General features: G+C 39.5%; 1 protein-coding gene across 2 annotated transcripts in view; it reads left to right on the forward strand.

The window, feature by feature from the left end:
- The first annotated feature begins 14,130 nt into the window (after nt 1-14,130).
- The window catches only part of slc4a11 (solute carrier family 4 member 11), a 53,407-nt gene continuing 48,143 nt past the window's right edge, over nt 14,131-19,394 (forward strand). For both annotated transcript variants that reach the window (XM_088639380.1, XM_088639386.1), the window contains exon 1: nt 14,131-14,283. In XM_088639380.1, the coding sequence (XP_088495506.1) occupies nt 14,247-14,283 (37 nt within the window). In that variant the 5' untranslated portion in view covers nt 14,131-14,246. The remainder of the gene's footprint in view (nt 14,284-19,394) is intronic.

Consider the following 19,394-nt stretch of genomic DNA (forward strand, 5'->3'; position numbering starts at 1 on the left):
TGGTATGGACGAATGTACTCCTCTTGGCACTCACAGGATCAGCAGCAGATCGATCAGATCGAGTGCAGTGCTCCTGCAATAAAAGACCATTCATGTGCATGTTTGTTTCACTGATGACAGCTTTGTTCTGCATGTACTGCTTAGATAACATCTTGTTTCACTTTCACAGCTGTCTGGATATTTGGGGGGCATTTAGTTTGGCACCATTTTACAGATAAATGGTGAAATGTTTCAGAACTGAAAAAAGAAACTGTGGGTGGTGTGGACTTTATTATAGAGGAATTGAAATAATGCACAATACAAGTGAAGCCCAAAGCTGAAAGAATCTGCACAAACACAATGCTAAGGCATGCTGATGTCTTAATTCTAATGTCACATTCATTCATGTGATCAGCTATCATTAGAGCACCAAACACCTAATCCTAATGAATCAACATACAGGTAGTCTTTATGTCTTTACCTGTAGCTTTCACAGCACATCATCTCCAAGCACTATGCTAAAGTATAGAAGACATTCTGTGAGAAAAATCCTTAACCATCATTGGAGGGTAAATAATACCAAAAGATAATAAGAAATGTTACCAATGAGAGGAGACCACTCAGCCAAACTAGCCTGTCAGGTCATTAGTAGATCTAGTACATCCAGGTTGATGTTCCACAGTCCCACAGCCCTTTGAATAAAGAGGTGCTTCTCATTCTCCATTGTAATTTTCCCTGTTAATGACTAAAAAGGTTCAGTTCCTTTAGCGCCTCAGTGTAGGATGTACTGTAGGAATTTCATGGAAGCCCAGGAAAGCTTGTGGTCTTATATTGATGCTCTAGAATCTTTTTTTGTGGAGATGAAAATTGTGCAAAGTATTCTAAATAAAGACTTACTTATGTATTGAACAGTTTTAGCATAGCGTTGCTTGGTTTAACTTAAGTAACTATACAGTCTGCAAAGGAACAAGTAAAGGTTTACTTCTTGCTAAAAGAGAAGTAAAGAAACACTAGTAGTTCAGGTGGGTAGCTGCGTCGACATGTGTAGGCTGCAAAGGAACAAGTAATAGGTTTAGTCCATGCTGAAAAAAAGAAGAAAGAAAACACAACTTTTGGCAGTGGAGCCTTCTGTGTAAAGAAACAATGTATGTGCAATTGACCATACATTTATAATTTATAAGGCCTGTTGTTAAACAACATCTTTGTGGCTTTTTTATTTAACTCTTCTCTGAAACCTGTCCTAAGCCATTTGATCCAGTGGTATGTTCTCCATGTGAGTGAAGTGTTAGTCATCTTATTTTTCACAAACAAGACCCTTGTGATCAGTGACAATGTACAGCAATTAAAAGATTGCTTATAGCTCTGTCAAACCTTGGCCACAGGCCTTTGATTAAGACCATGTTAGTGCATTTTTATAATTTAATTTCATGGATAATGCCATTGAGAAATTGTTTCCATGTTTCCTGTGCACTAGTTCCATGTGATCCTGCTCTTGTATGATTCTCCCATGACGTGTCAGTGGCTGCTGACTTGTGCCAGTTTTAGACCAATGTTATACACCCTCTGTGAGCAGCTATGCTTTCATACAACCTATAGGAAACAAGATGGACTCGGTCTGACTGTCTTTGGTTTCAAATGGCATATTAAGCAGGCAGATCAGTGATGTTCACTTTTTCTTTGGACAGTACTTCAGTAAGTGCATTAGAACTGGAAAAACTACTCTTGTTGTACAGATATCAATGGCATTTCTTCATTTTGCAGCGTAAAGATTCTGTCTTGCTGCTACAGTTTGTTGTAGTGCAGAGATGAATCCTAAACACAGTAGTGTGCCTTGGTCGAGTCCTTACACCTGGAGCCCTACAGCAAGTTACTGCTATTGTATTGTCTTCTGTTCTTAATGTATGATAAATCCTGATTACGATGTCAGAATTATTCTGAAAGAGACCTTTCATGGCAATTCTGGTATTACTTTTATTTAATTCGAGAGCCAGGGGAGTTTTTTCAGAATAGCTGGTTATGGATAACGAATTGTAAAATGTAAATTATTTTCTGAATTGTTATGGAATTGTTACATATGAAAAATTAAGAAAAATGAAGGTTTGTTTTAATGTTTTAATTAATAATAATAATAATAATAATAATAATAATTGCTTACACTTATATAGCGCTTTTCTGGAGACTCCACTCAAAGCGCTTTACAGGTAATGGGGACTCCCCTCCACCACCACCACCACCAATGTGCAGCATCCACCTGGATGATGCGACGGCAGCCATAGTGCGCCAGAACGCTCACCACACATCAGCTATCAGTGGGGAGGAGAGCAGAGTAATGTAGCCAATTCATAGAGGGCCATAGTTTTGTTGTTATACTTCTCTTTGCATTAATAATGTTTTGTTTTTGTTATTTTTGATAATTTATACTGAGTAGAGAGGGCCTCATTCATTAAATATTGGTGGATCTGCATTTTAATTGTAATCTCTCAGCTCATACACAATTAAAATTTGAAATTACATATTGAAAACTGTACCGATTAGGTGACAACATTGCCAGTTGAAAAGTAGAATTTACTTCTCAGGAGTTGCACTGATTGATAGAGCAATCAGTGTTTCCTGATGCTTAAAGAATCACTGCATGTTTTATAAATACAGTTTGGAGAGGTGCAGGAAAATCTACCCCCAGCAGACTTTCCAGAACCTCTGCAGTGCATGGTGAAGGATAACTGTTGGTCCCTCTTCAATGGTATATATTTATGTGTTGTGAACACATTACAAACTCATCTCTGGTAATACTGTGCAAATTTTGTGGATTTAAAGTATTAAAATAAAAAATGGAAAAGCAAAATATGAAATTGTGGAAGATGGATAATAAAATGTGGCATTCAGTGGTAGGGAGATTCCAAATGTGGTGATGCTCAAATGTCGGAACACAGCTCATAGTCAGCATGTCAGCTTAAACTTGTGTGTTAGAATGACTCGTTATTGTGTCTTGTGGACCCTGCTGGTGGGGTTCCCTTTGAGGTCTCCCCAAGAGCTTGTATTACAGGCCTGTACCACCACGTCTGTCATCGCTACATTTGCTGTGAGACTGGGCTGTGTGGACCCTTGTGATCTGTCAGTCCTGTACTAGTCCAAGTTTGATCTGGGTTTCATTCAAAGGTGATGTTTGAGTCAATGAAAAGGGGGAACTTATGTAAGGCTGAGACTGTGCTTTAACGTTGGCTGACAGGCATACGTTCTCTGTGGTAAAAGGTTTATGATCTGGAAGAGATGATTAGCAAAAGAAAAAGACAGAGTTATTTGCAGTTAATAATAAATAATTTCTCCTTACCTGCACTAGACAAAAGAGAAGCTTGTGTTTGAGCAGGATTTTGCAAGGTTGGTGAAAGCAGGGTGAGCCTATGTTCTGAGTGCTGCCCATAAAAAACATTAGTTACCAAGAACCAAAACTATTTGAGAGCTGTTATCAACAAGCCTTGGGCACCCTTTCTGGGAATCATTGTGCAGAGATATTCACCCCTGCTTTGAGGGTTAAGTGCCTCTTATGGCTGTATTTAATGTTGAAAATGCCAGTAAAGTTGGATGCCTGGCGCTGTACTCATGGTGAATTCTGAATTGTGAAGCGGAGGGTGGCAGAATCATTCTTTGTTTAGCCTGAGGAGAACTCTCTTATCTTTTGACTTCAGTTAATTGGAATTAGTATTAATTTTTCCATTTGGTAAAACAGATCTAGTGTATTCCACCGTAAAGGCTGCCTTCTGTTTAGCTTAAATGACAGATTAAGTTTGCTATAAATATATTATCTGTTTTCTCAGTAGTTTTCTTGTATTACAAATTAGTCTTTTTGCATACCCCAGCTTGCTCTCCATGAGACACACAGACAGGTAGTGAAGCTTGGTGTCAGAGCGCAGGGTCAGGGCCATTTATATGGCGCCCCTGGAGCAGCTGGGGTTAAGGGCCTTGCTCAGGGGCCCAACGGCCGCAGTATTTGAACTGGCAACCTTCCAGTCACAGGCGCAGATCCTTAGTCACAGAGCCACAGCTGTGAGTTGTGATGTGGCACCGAGGTCCTTTTAGAGAGACTCAAAAGTAATAAAGTACTTGAAATGAAATGATTGTACAGTTTCGTATAAATAGCTAATAAATTCTACAAGAACATTTTACAAAAAGAAAAGGCTTGATCCACTCCAGCAATTATTCAACTGCAGTATCTATGAAGTTTTTCTGTGAATGTATTTTAACAGTTGTGTTTGAATTGTCCTTAAAATATTTCTTTATATAATTGTATACCCTGTAAATATGTTTCTGTATCCTCAAGGAGATAACAATGAATGTAATCCTTAGTAATAATGAAAGCCTTAAATATATTTTACTGTCAACTCACATTAGAAGACCATACACTTTTTTAAAATGTTAGAAATCTGAACCATATGTTGCACAAATATTAGCAAAAAATATTTTCTGCTCAACATAATGTCATCTTTATCATTGAACAATTCTAGGATTAAATAATCTCAATTTAATCTATGTTTGAGCTCTAATGTAAGAGACTCCCATGTGAGTAGAAATAAAGATGGTAATCAGCCAGCAGCCATATCACCCAGCAGGGGGTGCTCGCTCTGCAGTCTATCTGGGTCCTAATGCCCCAGTATAGTGATGGGGACACTATACTGTAAACAGGTGCCGTCCTTTGGATGAGACGTAAAACAGAGGTCCTGACTCTCGGTGGTCATTAAAAATCCCATGGTGTTTCTTGAAAGAAAGTAGCCCCAGTTCCCATTCCCAGTAGCCAATTTCCCATTGGCCATTACCAATCATGGCCTCCTAATAATCCCTATCTATGAATTGGCTTCATTACTCTGCTCTCCTCCCTACTAGTGTTGAGAATTATTATTGAAAAAAGTCTTTAAAAAGACTTACAAAAATCTTTCTGTTGTCTTGAATGGCCAATTACTCTGGCACAGCCTACTGTAGCTTAGATCAAGACATCTTCTGATTGTCAGACTGTACATAAACAATTCTGTCCCAAGACTTGTTCTGCAACAAGATAAATCTTTTAATTGTAATTTTGCCTGATCAACAAAATGAATTCTTTTGGACTTTTCACGCCACTTTTTTCAGCCTGGATGAGTCAGACGTTTTGCACAAATTGTTATAAAGTCAAGAAAGATGGTAGAGTAAAAATCTCCCTTCTTTCCTGATGCTGACAGTACAAATTCTTCCAGCAGAAAAAGATTTTGCCTTTTCATAACCCCCATTCGTAACAATATTGTATACTTTTATTCCATGTGCATACAGTATATTGCTGTATATTTTGTCCAGTTGATTCCATGTTCTTAGTGTTGTTGTAAATTCAAACCATCTATATCATTCTGTCATCATATAACTACAGGTTCTTACAGTTTCACTGTTTTATGTTTTTTAATCTGTTAAATTCAACCAACATAGAGTAATTGTGAATTCAACTGTACAGAAATATCATGTTTAACTTTATACCCTGCAGAGGTTGTTGTTATTTTTTCACTTCAGAAATTCAGTGAAACATGCAGTTTGACCAGGGGTGCCCAAACCTTTGCATACAACTGTATATAGACTTTAGGAACAAAATCACTTACAGAGCTTCAAACACAGCACTGCAGTTGGTCAGTCTTAAGATGTTGCTCTTTTCTCCAGGTTCCTTAATATTAATCCCTTTCCTTATGCATCTTGCATTGTTTGCAGGCTTCTCTGAACTTTAAAATGGCTGCTTTAACACAAAATAAATTATAATTTGCCAAACTACCATGCCAAATTGTTGGACAGACTATTGCAGCTTCTTTGTGACTTCCCCAAGGACTCCTCAGAGCAGTGCAGCCTCAACCACATTTCAGCTGTTTCACTTGTGTGTGTGCAGAGGTACTGTATCAGCTCCTGTGGCAAAGTGGAGACAGTACAGACAGTGCTTGGCAAATAAAGACAGGAGTGATGGCTGTCTATGATTTGAAATAATTGCCTTTATAATTAAGCTTTGTCAAATGAGTTGAATGATAAGAGAGTCTCTAGTCCAGTATGTGCATACAGTATGATACGGTGGTCTAAAGCAAATGAAGAAAGACATGTAATTTGCTAATGTATGTGAAAAAATTTGGAATGGTGAGATGCCAACAGCTGAGAGTTTTGGTGGATTTATCTAAACACCATGATGAAGAACAAGGAAACAGCAGTTTACAGGCCTGTGGATTTTCCTTTAGACCTTAAATGCTTTGTATCTCAAATTTTCAAAACACATTTCTGAGATGATAATATAATCTGGTACATTTTGGAGTGCAAGTCCATGGCAGGGATCTTCTGTCCTAAAGCTCACTGCAACCAACATCGAATGTGTCCTGAAAAAACAAGGTAAACTGGGATGTATTAATGCTATAGGCTTCCTCCAACATTGTTGTGAGACTTTTGTCTGTAAGGCCCAACTGTAGGAGTATCTATCCATTAACCAGTGGCCATAATCCAGTGTTATAGACAACAGAAGCAGTTTGAATATTGCAGCCTTTGTCACAGCCCTGTTATGACCTGGTAATCTGCTACATTGTTGCTGGAGCTCTATATAGAAATCATGGAGCACATTCATTAGGCACACATTATCTGTTACAGGTTACTGGAGGAAAACATTACTTTTTTTAAAAAAATCACAATTTGGGAGTCAGAAAGTTATTGGTTACAGTGATCGATGCGGTATCTGTACAGATAATTTAGAGTGTACTATAATACCACTGAAAAGCATTTTCTCCCAGCACCTAAATTTAGCACCCCTACTTGAATTATTTCGGCAGACAATATTGCTAAATTCATGAAAAGGAACCATATTTATATAAGGTTCTCCTTTTTTGCAGAGTGAAAGATCTGCCTTGCCTCCTTGTTTTGACACCTTTGTTTTGAAGTCACTACTTGTTTTTTCCTGTATCTCGCTGTCTGCTCAAAAAGACGTCTGCTGACACAATCTAATGTATTTTAACGTTCTCCTTGCAGATTGTGTTTTGGCACCATAATAACACAATTAAGTACAACTTGAGGTGGAAAGACTCACACAGTCCTTGAGAACATGGCCTTCTCACTCTCTAGTTTTCCACAGTCATAAACCATTTGCAAGTAATTTCCTTTTCCCTGCTTCACTTTGGCTTGATAAAGAATTCACAGTCCAGCATGTTTTTGTAATGATGATGAGCTTCTCTCATTCTATGGCCCATCCACGCTTGTTTCTTTCCGTCTTCATTCAAACCCTGAGCAGCAGTTAAAATTTGGTTCGAGAAGTTCAGTATGAGTAGAGCAGAGGAATTTATTGCCATATGTACATTGTAATTCTTATTATATTTGTTCTTCTTTTTATATTACATTCTTATACTGTATGTACTTATATTTTGAATGAACAGATTTCCCTTGACAACATTTGGTGCCTTTGACACCAGCAGAGATATCACTCTGCGACTCACAGCTGGCAGCCCACTGAAGTCCAGCAGGTGTGAGTCTGACCAGTATCTGGGTGGGAGACCTCCTGGGAAGCTAAGGTTGCTGCTGGAAGAGGTGTTAGTGGGGCCAGCAGGAGGTGTTCACCCTGTGGTCTATGTGGGTCCATGCCCCAGTATATTGACAGGGACACTATACTGTCAAAAGTGCCATCATTTGGATGAGACGTAAAACTGAGGTCCTGTCTCTCTGTGGTCATTAAAAATCCCAGGGTGTCCTGGCTAAATTTCCCATTGGCCCTTACCAATCATGGCCTCCTAATAATCCCTGTCTATGAATTGGCTTCATTACTCTCCTCCCCACTGATAGCTGATGTGTGGTGAGCGTTCTGGCGCACTATGGCTGCCATCACATCATCCAGGTGGGGCTGCACACTGGTGGTGGTGGAGGGGTGTCCCCATGTAAAGCGCTTTGAGTTTAGTGTCCAGAAAAGCAATATCTATATAAGTGTAAGCAATTGTAATAAGTGTAAGCAATTAACATTTGAAAGAATGTTTATGCAGATTCCAAAATCCAAAATCATGGATTCCAAAATCATGGAGTGATTCATTTAAATTTCATTGCAGAGCATGCTTGATTGACTTTGCCTTTGATTTTGTATGAAGCTAGATTCTAGTCCCTTGTTTGTGCTGTCCAAGGGGCATTGTGGGCACCTGTTCACACATTTTGGAAACCGTATCTACCTTTCTAAACAAGGATATTTACTTGATGTTCCCTAACTCGTAAAATTTCCAACATAGAGTTTGGTCTAAACCTAGCTTTCTTCAAGTTATAGAAAGAGGACAGACCACCTGTCTTGTTGGACCCTTATTTACTGATTAAAAGTGTGTGTGACATTTTTACACAGCTAGGTGACAGAATGTAACCACATCTACTGTATAAACTACTCTAAGACGTGCTTGTGTCTAAGAGCAGGAGAAGCTATGCTGGTATTTCTTTCTTATTCTCTGAGGGACTTTGTGAAATTAACCTTCAGAACTGCTCTGTGACTTATTGCATCCCCTACTGTACTGTACATACTCTTTCTAAATGCGAACTCTGATTGTGGACTCGTGTGGCATCAGAAAAGATGTTAAAAGGCATCTAAAAAGGTGCTGTGTTGACACTCCCTCCCCGGGCCTTCCTGGGCTCTGTCCTGTCTTGACAATCTCTGGATCTCTGTCACTGGGGTCCAGTGCGCCAGGAGGGAGGTGGAAGTGGAGTCTGGGAGTTGGACCCTTATTGCTCAGGGCATAGAGTGGTAGGAGTGTAGATCAAGGAACTGAGGCATGTTGTTGAGTGATTCTGATTGTACTGAGCCTCTTTTAGTGCTGTCTCACTCTTGATTAGGTGTTCTTTTGGGTGGAAATGTGAAGGGGGTGGGGATGATGTTTTGTTCTTATTTTGTTCTGTATTTAAAAATACAGAACTACTAAAAACTAATTCACACAAGGAAGTTGGATTACTTTGAAGAAACAGATGATTATTCCTATGGTTACACTAATCTTCCCTTATCAGGCAGCAACTTGTAAAATACAAATATAATCAAATTTTAAACAAATCGTCTGTTATATCAGCCTAACTTTACTGAGATTATGTCAAGCCCTGTATTGAAAACAGATGTTAAAATGTTTGGTTCATTTAGTCACGTTGCATTTCATGCTTTAAAATCCTGGTTTGTTTGTATTTGAAATAATGGGTTTATTTTTCTTTGGAATAATGCTTTATTCTGACTGACAGGAGGAATAAAGGAAGTCTGACTGGCTGTAGCAATACCACATGAAGAGGAAATACACCTGAGGGAGGTCAGGATTTGAATCTCAGCAGAAATATTTTTCTCTCGATGTGTCCATGGTTGGCAATGGGATTATTACTCAAACTGCAGTATCACAACATCCTCTATCCCGCAAGGGACTGATGTTTTAATTTGATGAAAATTAGCATTATAAAGTACACAAGTAAACAACATTTGGGCTTTGTTTATCTCATTGCTAAAAAAGGAAATTGGGAAACAAGGGAAAAACTAGTCTGTGAGTTAAAGCCAAAGCAAGCTCTTTTCACCATGTTTCTGCAGAACACCTGTGTGCCATGCAGGGAGACGCCCTAGAGAACAAGTTGGTATCCTCACTGCTTGTGTTTTTGTAAGTCTGTTCCTATTTACAGAGGAGCAGCCTTTCTGTTTTAATTAGCCAAGGGGCCAGGCCAGATGGCAGCCTCTTGAGCATTCAGGAACTGTTTATGTTGACAGCATTTAAGAACTGCATTTTCTCAAGATCTGTATTCTGTTTATTCACATGTTTATTTTCTGTTTTAAATAATTCAGACAATCAAAGCATTAGTACCACCAAACCTATGTTGGACCCCCAGAGAAGGTGCTCTATGGTATGTAATTATTATTGTAATTGTATTATTATATTATATAATATGCACTTGTATAGTGCTTTTCTGGACACTCCAGCACTTTACAGGTAATGGGGACTCCCCTCCACCACCACCAATAATGACCACAGAGAGTCAGAACTTTGGTTTTACGTCTCATTAAAAGGAGGGCACCTTTTTAACAGTCTAGTGTCCCCGTCACTCTACTGGGGTATTGGAACCCACATGGACCGTAGGGTGAGTTCCCCCTAATGGCCCCACTAACACCTCCTCTTCCAGGAGCAACAATGATTAAACCACCTACAGGAGCGAGGTAGCAGAGCTGGTGGAGTGGTGCCACAACAACAACCTCACACTTAACATCAGCAAAACAAAAGAGATTATAGTGGACTTGAGGAGGCACAGAGGACATCAAACCCATCATTCACGGGGCTCCAGTCAGCACCTTAGGTTCCTCTGCCTCCAGATCTGAGAGGTTGAGCTGGTCAGAGACCACTGCTGCCATCCTCGCTAAAGCCCACCAGGGCCTTCACTTCCTGTGACAGTTAAGTAAGTGGGGGATGAGCAAGACAACACTCACCAATTTTTACCGTAATACCACTGAGAGTGAAGACAGAAAAGCCAGGGTTGTGAGGTCTGCGCAGAACATCACTAGGACCAAGCTACCCTCCATCGACCGGATATATCTCAACCGCTGCCACAACCAGCCTCGAGCTATACTTCAGGACCCAATTCACTCTGGCCACAATCTGTTTTCACCCCTGGGTTCTGGCAGGAGGTATCGCGATATCGAAACACTGACCGATAGATTCAAAAACAGTTTCTTCCCCCACTCAGTCCGCATCATAAAAAGCTCAAATTAGCACCTGCACATGTTGGCACCTGCACTTTAAGGTATTGCACTGTTTGCACACGTCCTGTTGGCTGTATTTTAACGTCTATTATCTATTGTCCATGTCTGTTTGTCTTTTCTTGCCTATTTGTTTTTCTTTAATGTTACTGGGTAAAGCTGAATGTGTAAGCATTCCAATACACTTGTTGTATATGGCAAATAAAGAAATCCTGAATCTTATATATCTTCTACTTCTCACAGCACATCTGTTGTCTTTGAAGTAAAAACACACTCTCTGTACTGCAGAGTTTCGACTGGACAGTTCATTCTGCAGGAGAAGCGCACGATGTGCTGAGGATGATCACCACACCTGGTAGACCTGACAGAGACAATACATTTTACCAGTGGGAAAAAAATTGTTTACTTTCAGCGATGTTCCTGGGTAAATTGTAAAGAACATAAGAAAGTAGAAAAAGTTATCAATGAGCGAAGGACATCTGACCCATTTAATTTGTGCATAATTGATCCCAGGATCTCATTCAGGCATTTTTTTTAATAAACCTGGGTATTGGTTTCAACAACATGGCTTGGTAACTAGTTCCACACTCCCACAACTCTTTGGGTAAAGGAGTGCCTCCTGTTCTCAATTTTAAATGCACTTGTGTTTTACGGTTCTTTCTAATCCTTACTGAGAAAGAGCTACTGCATGTTGTGTATGTGCAGTAGGGGCAGTTGTATTACCGTAGTAATATATATATATACAGTATATATAGCGATAGCAATGGTATTAGTACCAACAGTAGTAGTTATAGTGCTTTTCTCATTTCTTTATTTTGTCCAGTTGCTCAAGGCTGTGGTGGAGGGAGAGAACGTCCTGTACGGATCAGCAAGATAGTGGGGCCGTAAGCACAACCCAAGCATCTGGGTGGCATGTTTCCTGCAATCTTCTCCCTGTATTCCTCGTTTGCACACACTCTGTCCTGCTGTGCAGACCAAGTGACGAAGCAAAGAGAGAATCATACTGTTTGGGCTTTTGTTTGGGGGTCTTGTTTAGCTGATAATGCATCTTCCCTGAAATGTTTTATGCTCATTCCATAGTTAATCAGCTTGCATTATATTAATCACATAGTGTGAAAATAACGTATGCAGTGTTCCCTACGTACTGTATAGGGATACACCAACAACACTTATGTTAAGCCATCACTTTGGCATCTTACATTCAGTCACATTAAGCACTTTCTTCCACTGTCAAGGCTATGAAAAATACTTGCTTTGTATCCATAATGATAGTTTAAATCAAAGTTCTATGGAGCTGCACTACCTGGACAGAGGGCTGCTTTGGGCCACAGGGCTGTTGAGCCCCTCCGATGTGTGCTCTGTACAGTTGGCGCAGGGGCTGGACATTCCTTAGGGAGCACAGAGCAGGAAACCAGCACTCCCTCAAAACCTGGATGGTCCAAGTGTGTTGGAAAAGATGCGTTGTGGCCTGGAAGCCATAGCGTTACCAATTATTACCATAAAATCTTCTGTGAGGAGCTGAGCAAGTCCTGGGCTTTTCTAAAGTTCCTGATGGATTCTGATTAACCCTCCAGCACCTTTACTGCTTGATATGTCATAAGTCTTTATTTCAGTCCCCATCATTCCTGCCACAGCCCTTCGGAACTGCAGCACGGCTCCACGACTGTCCCCCAGTCTTCGTCATGGCACAGTTGTGTTCTACCCCCGAGGAGTGCTTAATTAGAGCACAGTCACCAGCCCATTTAAAACAAAAGATCCTTTTATTTTCTTTGTCAAGTTAGGAATCTAAAGACATATTTATAGGTTTCCAGACATCTCTTGATAACATCCTTCAGATAAAGTTGATTCTCAAAATTAAAAGCTATAGGAATCCGAGTGAATGTACAGTAGTACATGGACTGAGAACTGGTAAACACAGAGAAAACAGGGCATGATCTTAAGGGACACAACATATAACTATGCAGTGGTGTAAAGTAGGGACTTGTTGCTCTTCCTGTTCTATATCGATTATTTTAATTCTGATCAGACAAACAGAGGCAATGGAAATGTGGAGTAAGTACAAACATGATAATCAATTTTTAACGTTAAGTGCAAAGTGCTCCACATTGGTAGAAGGGACATCACCGTACACATCACATGGAAGATTCAGAGCTGCAGGACGGTACACAGGACAGAGATCTGGCTGTTCATGAAGATTCTCCTACGTATGTTCTCATCAAGACTGGGGAAGCAATAGAAAAACAATGCTTTGGTGTAGAGTAAAAAGTGTGGAACGTAAATACAGGGAAATTGTGCATAAGCTGTATAATGCACTATTCAAATCTCATGTAGAATAGTGTGTTCAGATTTGGTCATCAAAGGACAATAAAAGATGGTATAGGCTAAGAAAGAGTTTAAAGAAGAGCAACAAGGGTAATTTGTGATTGCAAGTCTTTTCTTAGTTTGTCTAGATTTACTGACAGCTTACTGTCAAGACCTTAGTTTACTTTACTTCCTTTGCTGTCCCAGATGGAAAATCTGCTTTGCAGACAGGTAAAAGACTACACCATACATAATACATTTAACACACAAATCCATTAACAAAAATAAAAAACATACATGCGAAGAAGTAGTTTGGTTGTCAGTGAGTGAAATAAATGCATACAGTACGATACCTGATGAAAATAACATGTAGAACTATAGGTACTTGTCCAAACTGAGCAGGCTAATAGCCGTGGGATTGAAACCCAGGAGACTGATTCACAATCAAAGGTGAAACAAAGACTGGGGATACAATTGGAATTCATTTCAGACTGAGAAACACTTTGCAAAATGTGCTTGAGACCCAAACTAAGGATGGTCTGACTGGCATCTGTGACCCTTCTTAAATTCTTCAGCTAAATGACAAACTCTGTCATTTTAGCCAAACTGTGCCTGGCAAATAAACTTGCATTAAAGTGCCAGCATGCAAAGTTCCAGTGACTCTTTTCTGTATACTCATAAAGCCATTCATCTCAATTCCTCTCAAATACTTATGCATTTTTCCACAGGGATTTGTGAATGTTTCTTCTTTTTCTTTTTGAAATTAATTTGATTACTTTTTATGAAAATTGAACTTGGTGCGGAGTCTATAACTCATTTAACAATGTAACGATCCCCTGAATTTATAAAATTAACTGACTTATTTTATTAGACAAACGCAACTGAAAAGATTTTAAAGAAATATGAGTATTGAAAGAACGAGAGCAGGGATGACCAGTAAGAGCAAGGAAAATCCCTTAAGAGTTAAAATAGAGAAGTATGATGAGTCCCAGCAATAACCAAATAATCGTTACTTTAAAAATGTGACAAACCACAGCCATAAGCCTGCAGGGATACGCCTAGCTTGCCAATATAGACCTTGGGTGCAGTAGAACAGGCACTAGGACCCAGACACATGCTGCCCTCCTCACATCTTCATAGGCTGACTCATTGCAAAGTGGCTCAGTTAGTGGTACAGAGAGACCGAATGAAGAAGTAGTGGTGTCCTTAGCAGAGTAAGAAGATGATGATGGGGTGACTGGGAATCTCAAACACCTGAACCATGGAATCCAAGAAAGCTCTTCATTTTGTGCCTCCTGGTAAGTCTATTGTAGACACTGGAGTTACAGAGCGAGAGATACTATGTTTCCTCCTTTTGAAACCTGAGATACCCTGTGTGAAATGTGCAAGCTCTGACTTAAGTCTTCTGAGCAGAAAGGGAGGAAATGGAACAGATGTACTGTTTTTCTGAGTAAACAAGGTTCAGTTTTGGTTGCTGGCTTTAACTCTGCAGAGAAATGTTCTTTAGCTGGCTGAACCAGAAAAGCACGTTCTTTTAGTGAGGAGCATGCCTGCTGGAGCCTTTAGTCCATGTGCTGGTGTACGCTGTTCTGTAACGTGCTGAGTTTGACAGTACAGCCTTGTTGAATGTTTACATTATGGATTTATGTGTGATACAGTTAGAAGGACATGCATAGGACCCAGCTGCACAAGTGGATATTTTTGGATTTTGCGAGTAAAAACTGTCCTTCAGGTTTCTAGTTTATGTACCGTACAATCTTTTAACCAATTTGTCTTTTCTTATTAAACCTTTTAACGTGTTGATTTATTTGATTATTTTATGTATTATTGTACAGTGCCTTGGTGCAAAGAGTGAAATGGCACTTTAGATTTAATATTTGATTGATTCATTGATTAATTGAAGGGGTAATGCTACATTCTTCTCACTTCCTCACAAAAAGGCACACATTCTGCCCTAGAGCAGGCTACAGGTTTTAGTTTCTATTTGAAAACAGTTTAACATGAATTCTGAAGAATTTGTGCTGATAAAATGTTAGTGAATCTTTGCTTTACTATCTTACCAAGTTACTGAAGTTGTCATTACTTGTGAACATTTCTAAATGATTCACTAGTACTGTATCACTCTACTGTCAGATATATCCTTGGAAGTAGTTGTATCCAGCTGCAGAAATATTTTCTTTCAACATCAACAATTTCAATGCCTAGCAATTTACTTTAATGTCATGATGAAAGCAGCATGTTTTGATTTACAGCACATGTTCCAAGCCTTTCTTTAAGTGTAATTTATCTACAGAAATGTGAGACCCTCAAGTAGGTGATTGTGCATATCACTTGCTCGCGGTCAGTTCCACAGTAATGCAGAGTAATCGTTTCTGGACCCAGAACATGATCCTACAGCTTCTCTTTTGTCTTCTGGACTTTGAGACATCTCTCCTTCCTGTCTGTTCATGGCACTGTTCTCCCTCTTCCTCTCTTGCAGTATGTCTGTAGAACTGGCTTTGAAATAGGAAATTAGATTAAGTTTTTTTTTGCTTTGTAAAAGCAGGAGTTCACCCTTACCAAACAGTGGCAGAGAGAGGATCTGTGTACATCATGTGATTGTACTACTTCCTTCTTGGGGCCAAAGGACACGTTTTTTACCCTGTAGTTATTTAAAAGGACTATGTTTATCAAAGGTGAGAAACAGGCATTCACTAGTAGCAGAAAAAAGCCTCAGCAGGCAAAAATAAATATAACCCTGCTGATGTGTGCAACTGTGTTTGTATATAATTTTATTTACTAATGTTTTGAATTATGGTCAAGTCGTGACTGATCTAAAACTTCTTTCCCTTGCATTGAACTGTTAACACAGGGGAACTGCAATGTGATTCAGCTCATCAAGGACTTGGGAGAGGTGAATGTTTTCTTGAATAAGAATACTGTACTTTGGAAACCTTTTCGATGTCAAATTTCCTTTCTTCCTTTTTCCAACCGCTTTATCTAACACAGAGTCATGGGGCAGCTGGGGCCTAGCCTGGCAAGCTATGGGCACAAGACAGGATGCACCCTGGATGGGATGCCAGACCATCGTAGGGCACACACAGACTTGCACACGCTCACACTGGTCCCAATTTTTCCAAAAGCCAATTAACCTTCCAGTATGTCTTCTGACTGTGGGAGCACCCCGTGAAAACATACTTGAACATGTGGGAACATACTGTACAAAGTTTCTGCAATGCAGCAATGCTCACCACTGCGCCACCGTGCCACCCAAGTCAAATGTTCCCAAGGGGAATTCTTCCTCCCTGTGCTGTTTAGCTTATCTGTGGTTGGTCACAAAATTATCACCTTAGTCAGTGAGTTGAGATATTGTCTCTCATTGGTCTGAGTGGACTGTTTGTGTGACCAAAGCCTAAAACTTTTTACACTAATGAACAAGTTTTTTTTCCAAGATTATTGACACTTGTGTATTACAGCTATCAGGCCTTTTATCAGTGAATTTGCTTTGACTAATCTTGCTCAGGCATTAGATATGATGATTACCTATCAAGATATTCTTTTGTACACAATATGCTTTTTTAACTCGAATATTGTCCCATCGGTTTCTGTTTTCTAACAAACAGAAAATATTTTGATTGATCAATGTCCTGATTGGAAGAGCATATTGAGTTCTCCTTTCGATTTCTCCCTGCAAATTCTGCACTTGAGCCATAAGAACATTCTCCACTAAATTGTCCATTGTTACTGTCTGGTTGGCAGTAGCTGAGTGTTCTAAGGATTTTACTAGACCCTTTCTCATAGGCTTCCATTCAGTGAGCTTCAACCATGTGATATGGGAGTAGGTTCCACACTACCACAGTCCGCTCAGTGTAAAGAATTGCCTCCTGTTGGTTACGTGAAAATAAATATCATACTTCCTTATAATTATATCTTACTTTCACATCTTAAGACAGTGTTTGGAGTATCTGACAACACTTTTAAGTGGCTCAAGTCTTACCTTACCGATTGCCATTACTTTGTCTCTCGACTGTTTCAATTCAGATATTGGACTTGTTAAGTCTAGTGTTCCTCAGGGCTCGATACTGAGCTTCGTACTGTTCAGCTATTAAGATCACATGGCCTGAATTATAATTTCTGTGGTAATGATTCTCCAATTTACATCCACACTAATCCTGAAACTGAAGTGGTTGTCTCTGCACTCTTTAATTGCATCTCTGACATAAATAACATGGAAGACTGAAATTTACCTTAATTTAAAAGACATGCTTTTTGGCATGCCCTGTCAACTACGTAAAGCCAATACAATAACCCTATTTGTGGATGGTACTGATCTTCCATTTCAAACTAAATTGAAGAACTTGGGGGGCAATATTTGATCCAGGTTTTACATTTCACCCAAATGTGCAACATATTATAAAAACATCATTCTTCCACCTCAGAAATATCTCCAGATGTTGTCCTATGTTGCTGAAAAGCTGGACAACACTTTTGTTTTCTTTCAAATTCATTACTTTAGTGCCCTACTTGCTGTGATATCTAAATCCACATTGAATCAGCTACAATATGTCCAGAATTCATCAGCCAGAATCTTGACTATATCTAGTGCAATTACTCCTATCCTGGAATCCTTGCACTGGCTTCCTATCAGGTTTCGTGTCAACTTCAAAATCCTCATGCTCAACTATAAGGCTCTGCATGGTTTGGCACCTCAGTACCTGTCTGATCCACTATCATCCTACTCCCCACCTTGCAACCATCATTCATCTGACTCAGGTCTCTTGCTTGTCTCCCTTGATATCCTATGGATGACAGAGCACTTGGGTGCTGCACCCTAAAGCTCTGGAATTCTATCCCTCAACATATCAGAGTCACCTTTTCTGAGCTCTTTCAAATCTAGACTTAAATACTTTATAAAAGCTTTTAAGTGCTTCTGTGTCTGCCTCTTTGCTTTCCTACTGTATTTAAAACCCTAATTTTAATTCTGCTCTCATTGTAATTTTTCTTTTTTTCTGTAAAGTGCTTAGTGAAGCCACTTTTAAAGGCACTATATAAAATTATTATTATAAATAATTGCAAACCCTAAATTGTAAGGATATTGCCAAGAACCCCAGTGGTTGGTGTAATAAAAGGCACTTGGGTTTTTTGTTCTCTGGCACAGATCTGATGAAAAAAGTAAAAAGTCAGGCACAATGGATTAAACAATTATTTATTAATAATGACACAATTTACGCAATAAACAACACACAACATAACCGTACAACATACAAGTTACATGATTTACAAATTTACAAACAAAGCCTATGTCCTGACCAACCTGAAAATCCCAGAATGCTACCAAGTATTCCAATCCTGTATAACACCTACATAGGCCAAGTGAGGAGATAAAGCTGTCTCCTAAACTAAACAGAATATGACCCATAGTTACACCCCTATCTAAAGTCGGGTTGCTACAAAGTGAATGGAAACCTACTGTATCTCCCTATTCTACAAAATGCATCCACTAACCAGATGAGTCAATTTTTAATCTAGGTATTCTCTGCACAGGTAATTGGAGTTTCCTAAAAACAACAGAAATGGCCAGGTCACTTAACAAGATTCAAATACTGATCTCCACTCTGGTCTTCTCTTGCCCCTTGCCTTCAGTCTTTTCTTTTTCTTCTCCCCTCTCTCTGTCTACGTGCCTTTTTATGCTGTGCTCCTGGACTGCTGAGAACCCTAAATGTTAACATCAGCGGGGTCTTAATAATTGACTTATTGTCTCTAGATGTCTATGAGACTTGAATAGTCACTTCCAATAACCATAACAGTATTAAGCTCCAAATACACTCCAATTAATTTAGATCTGGTGAATTTCCAGCCTTATATCCATATCCTGTAACTAGGAATGTCCTGTGGAATAATGGATAAGACAAATGCAGAAGGACAGCGAGTGTTTTCAGGTTGTAGTGCAGAGATCCTGCACTTTTGGATGCAAGACGTACTGTACTGATATAGTATGTATCGACATGTGGTTTCTTGAAACATCGTGGCTATCCTCCCAGCTTTGATGCCAGATCTTCTAAGAGAGGACTTAACATTGGAGACTCATCTGTGTGAACTAATATCTGTGAAGGTTTCACAGTGCTACAATGCAAGTTGGCACAGTATTCTTTCCTCCCAAACAACAAATAGCAATTTAGTTAATGCAATTCTCATGCAGACAAATGCTAATGAAAAACAGAACAGAATGGATTGCGGAATCCTCCTGGGGATCGGATGAGCAGAATGTCACAGATGCCTGGGAAGATGTGGGCTTCCTGGTGTGGCACAGCCTGTGTGGAGTGTGCTGATCTGGGCTGGAGAGCAATTCAAAATATTGCGCAGGTGTCAGTGCTCTCACCTTCACTCAGACTTTTTTTTTCTTATTCAACAAGATTCCCCACCAGCTCCT

This window comes from Lepisosteus platostomus, chromosome 1, assembly GCF_059453375.1.
Source record: "Lepisosteus platostomus isolate fLepPlt1 chromosome 1, fLepPlt1.hap1, whole genome shotgun sequence".
In the NCBI taxonomy this organism is placed as follows: domain Eukaryota; kingdom Metazoa; phylum Chordata; class Actinopteri; order Semionotiformes; family Lepisosteidae; genus Lepisosteus; species Lepisosteus platostomus.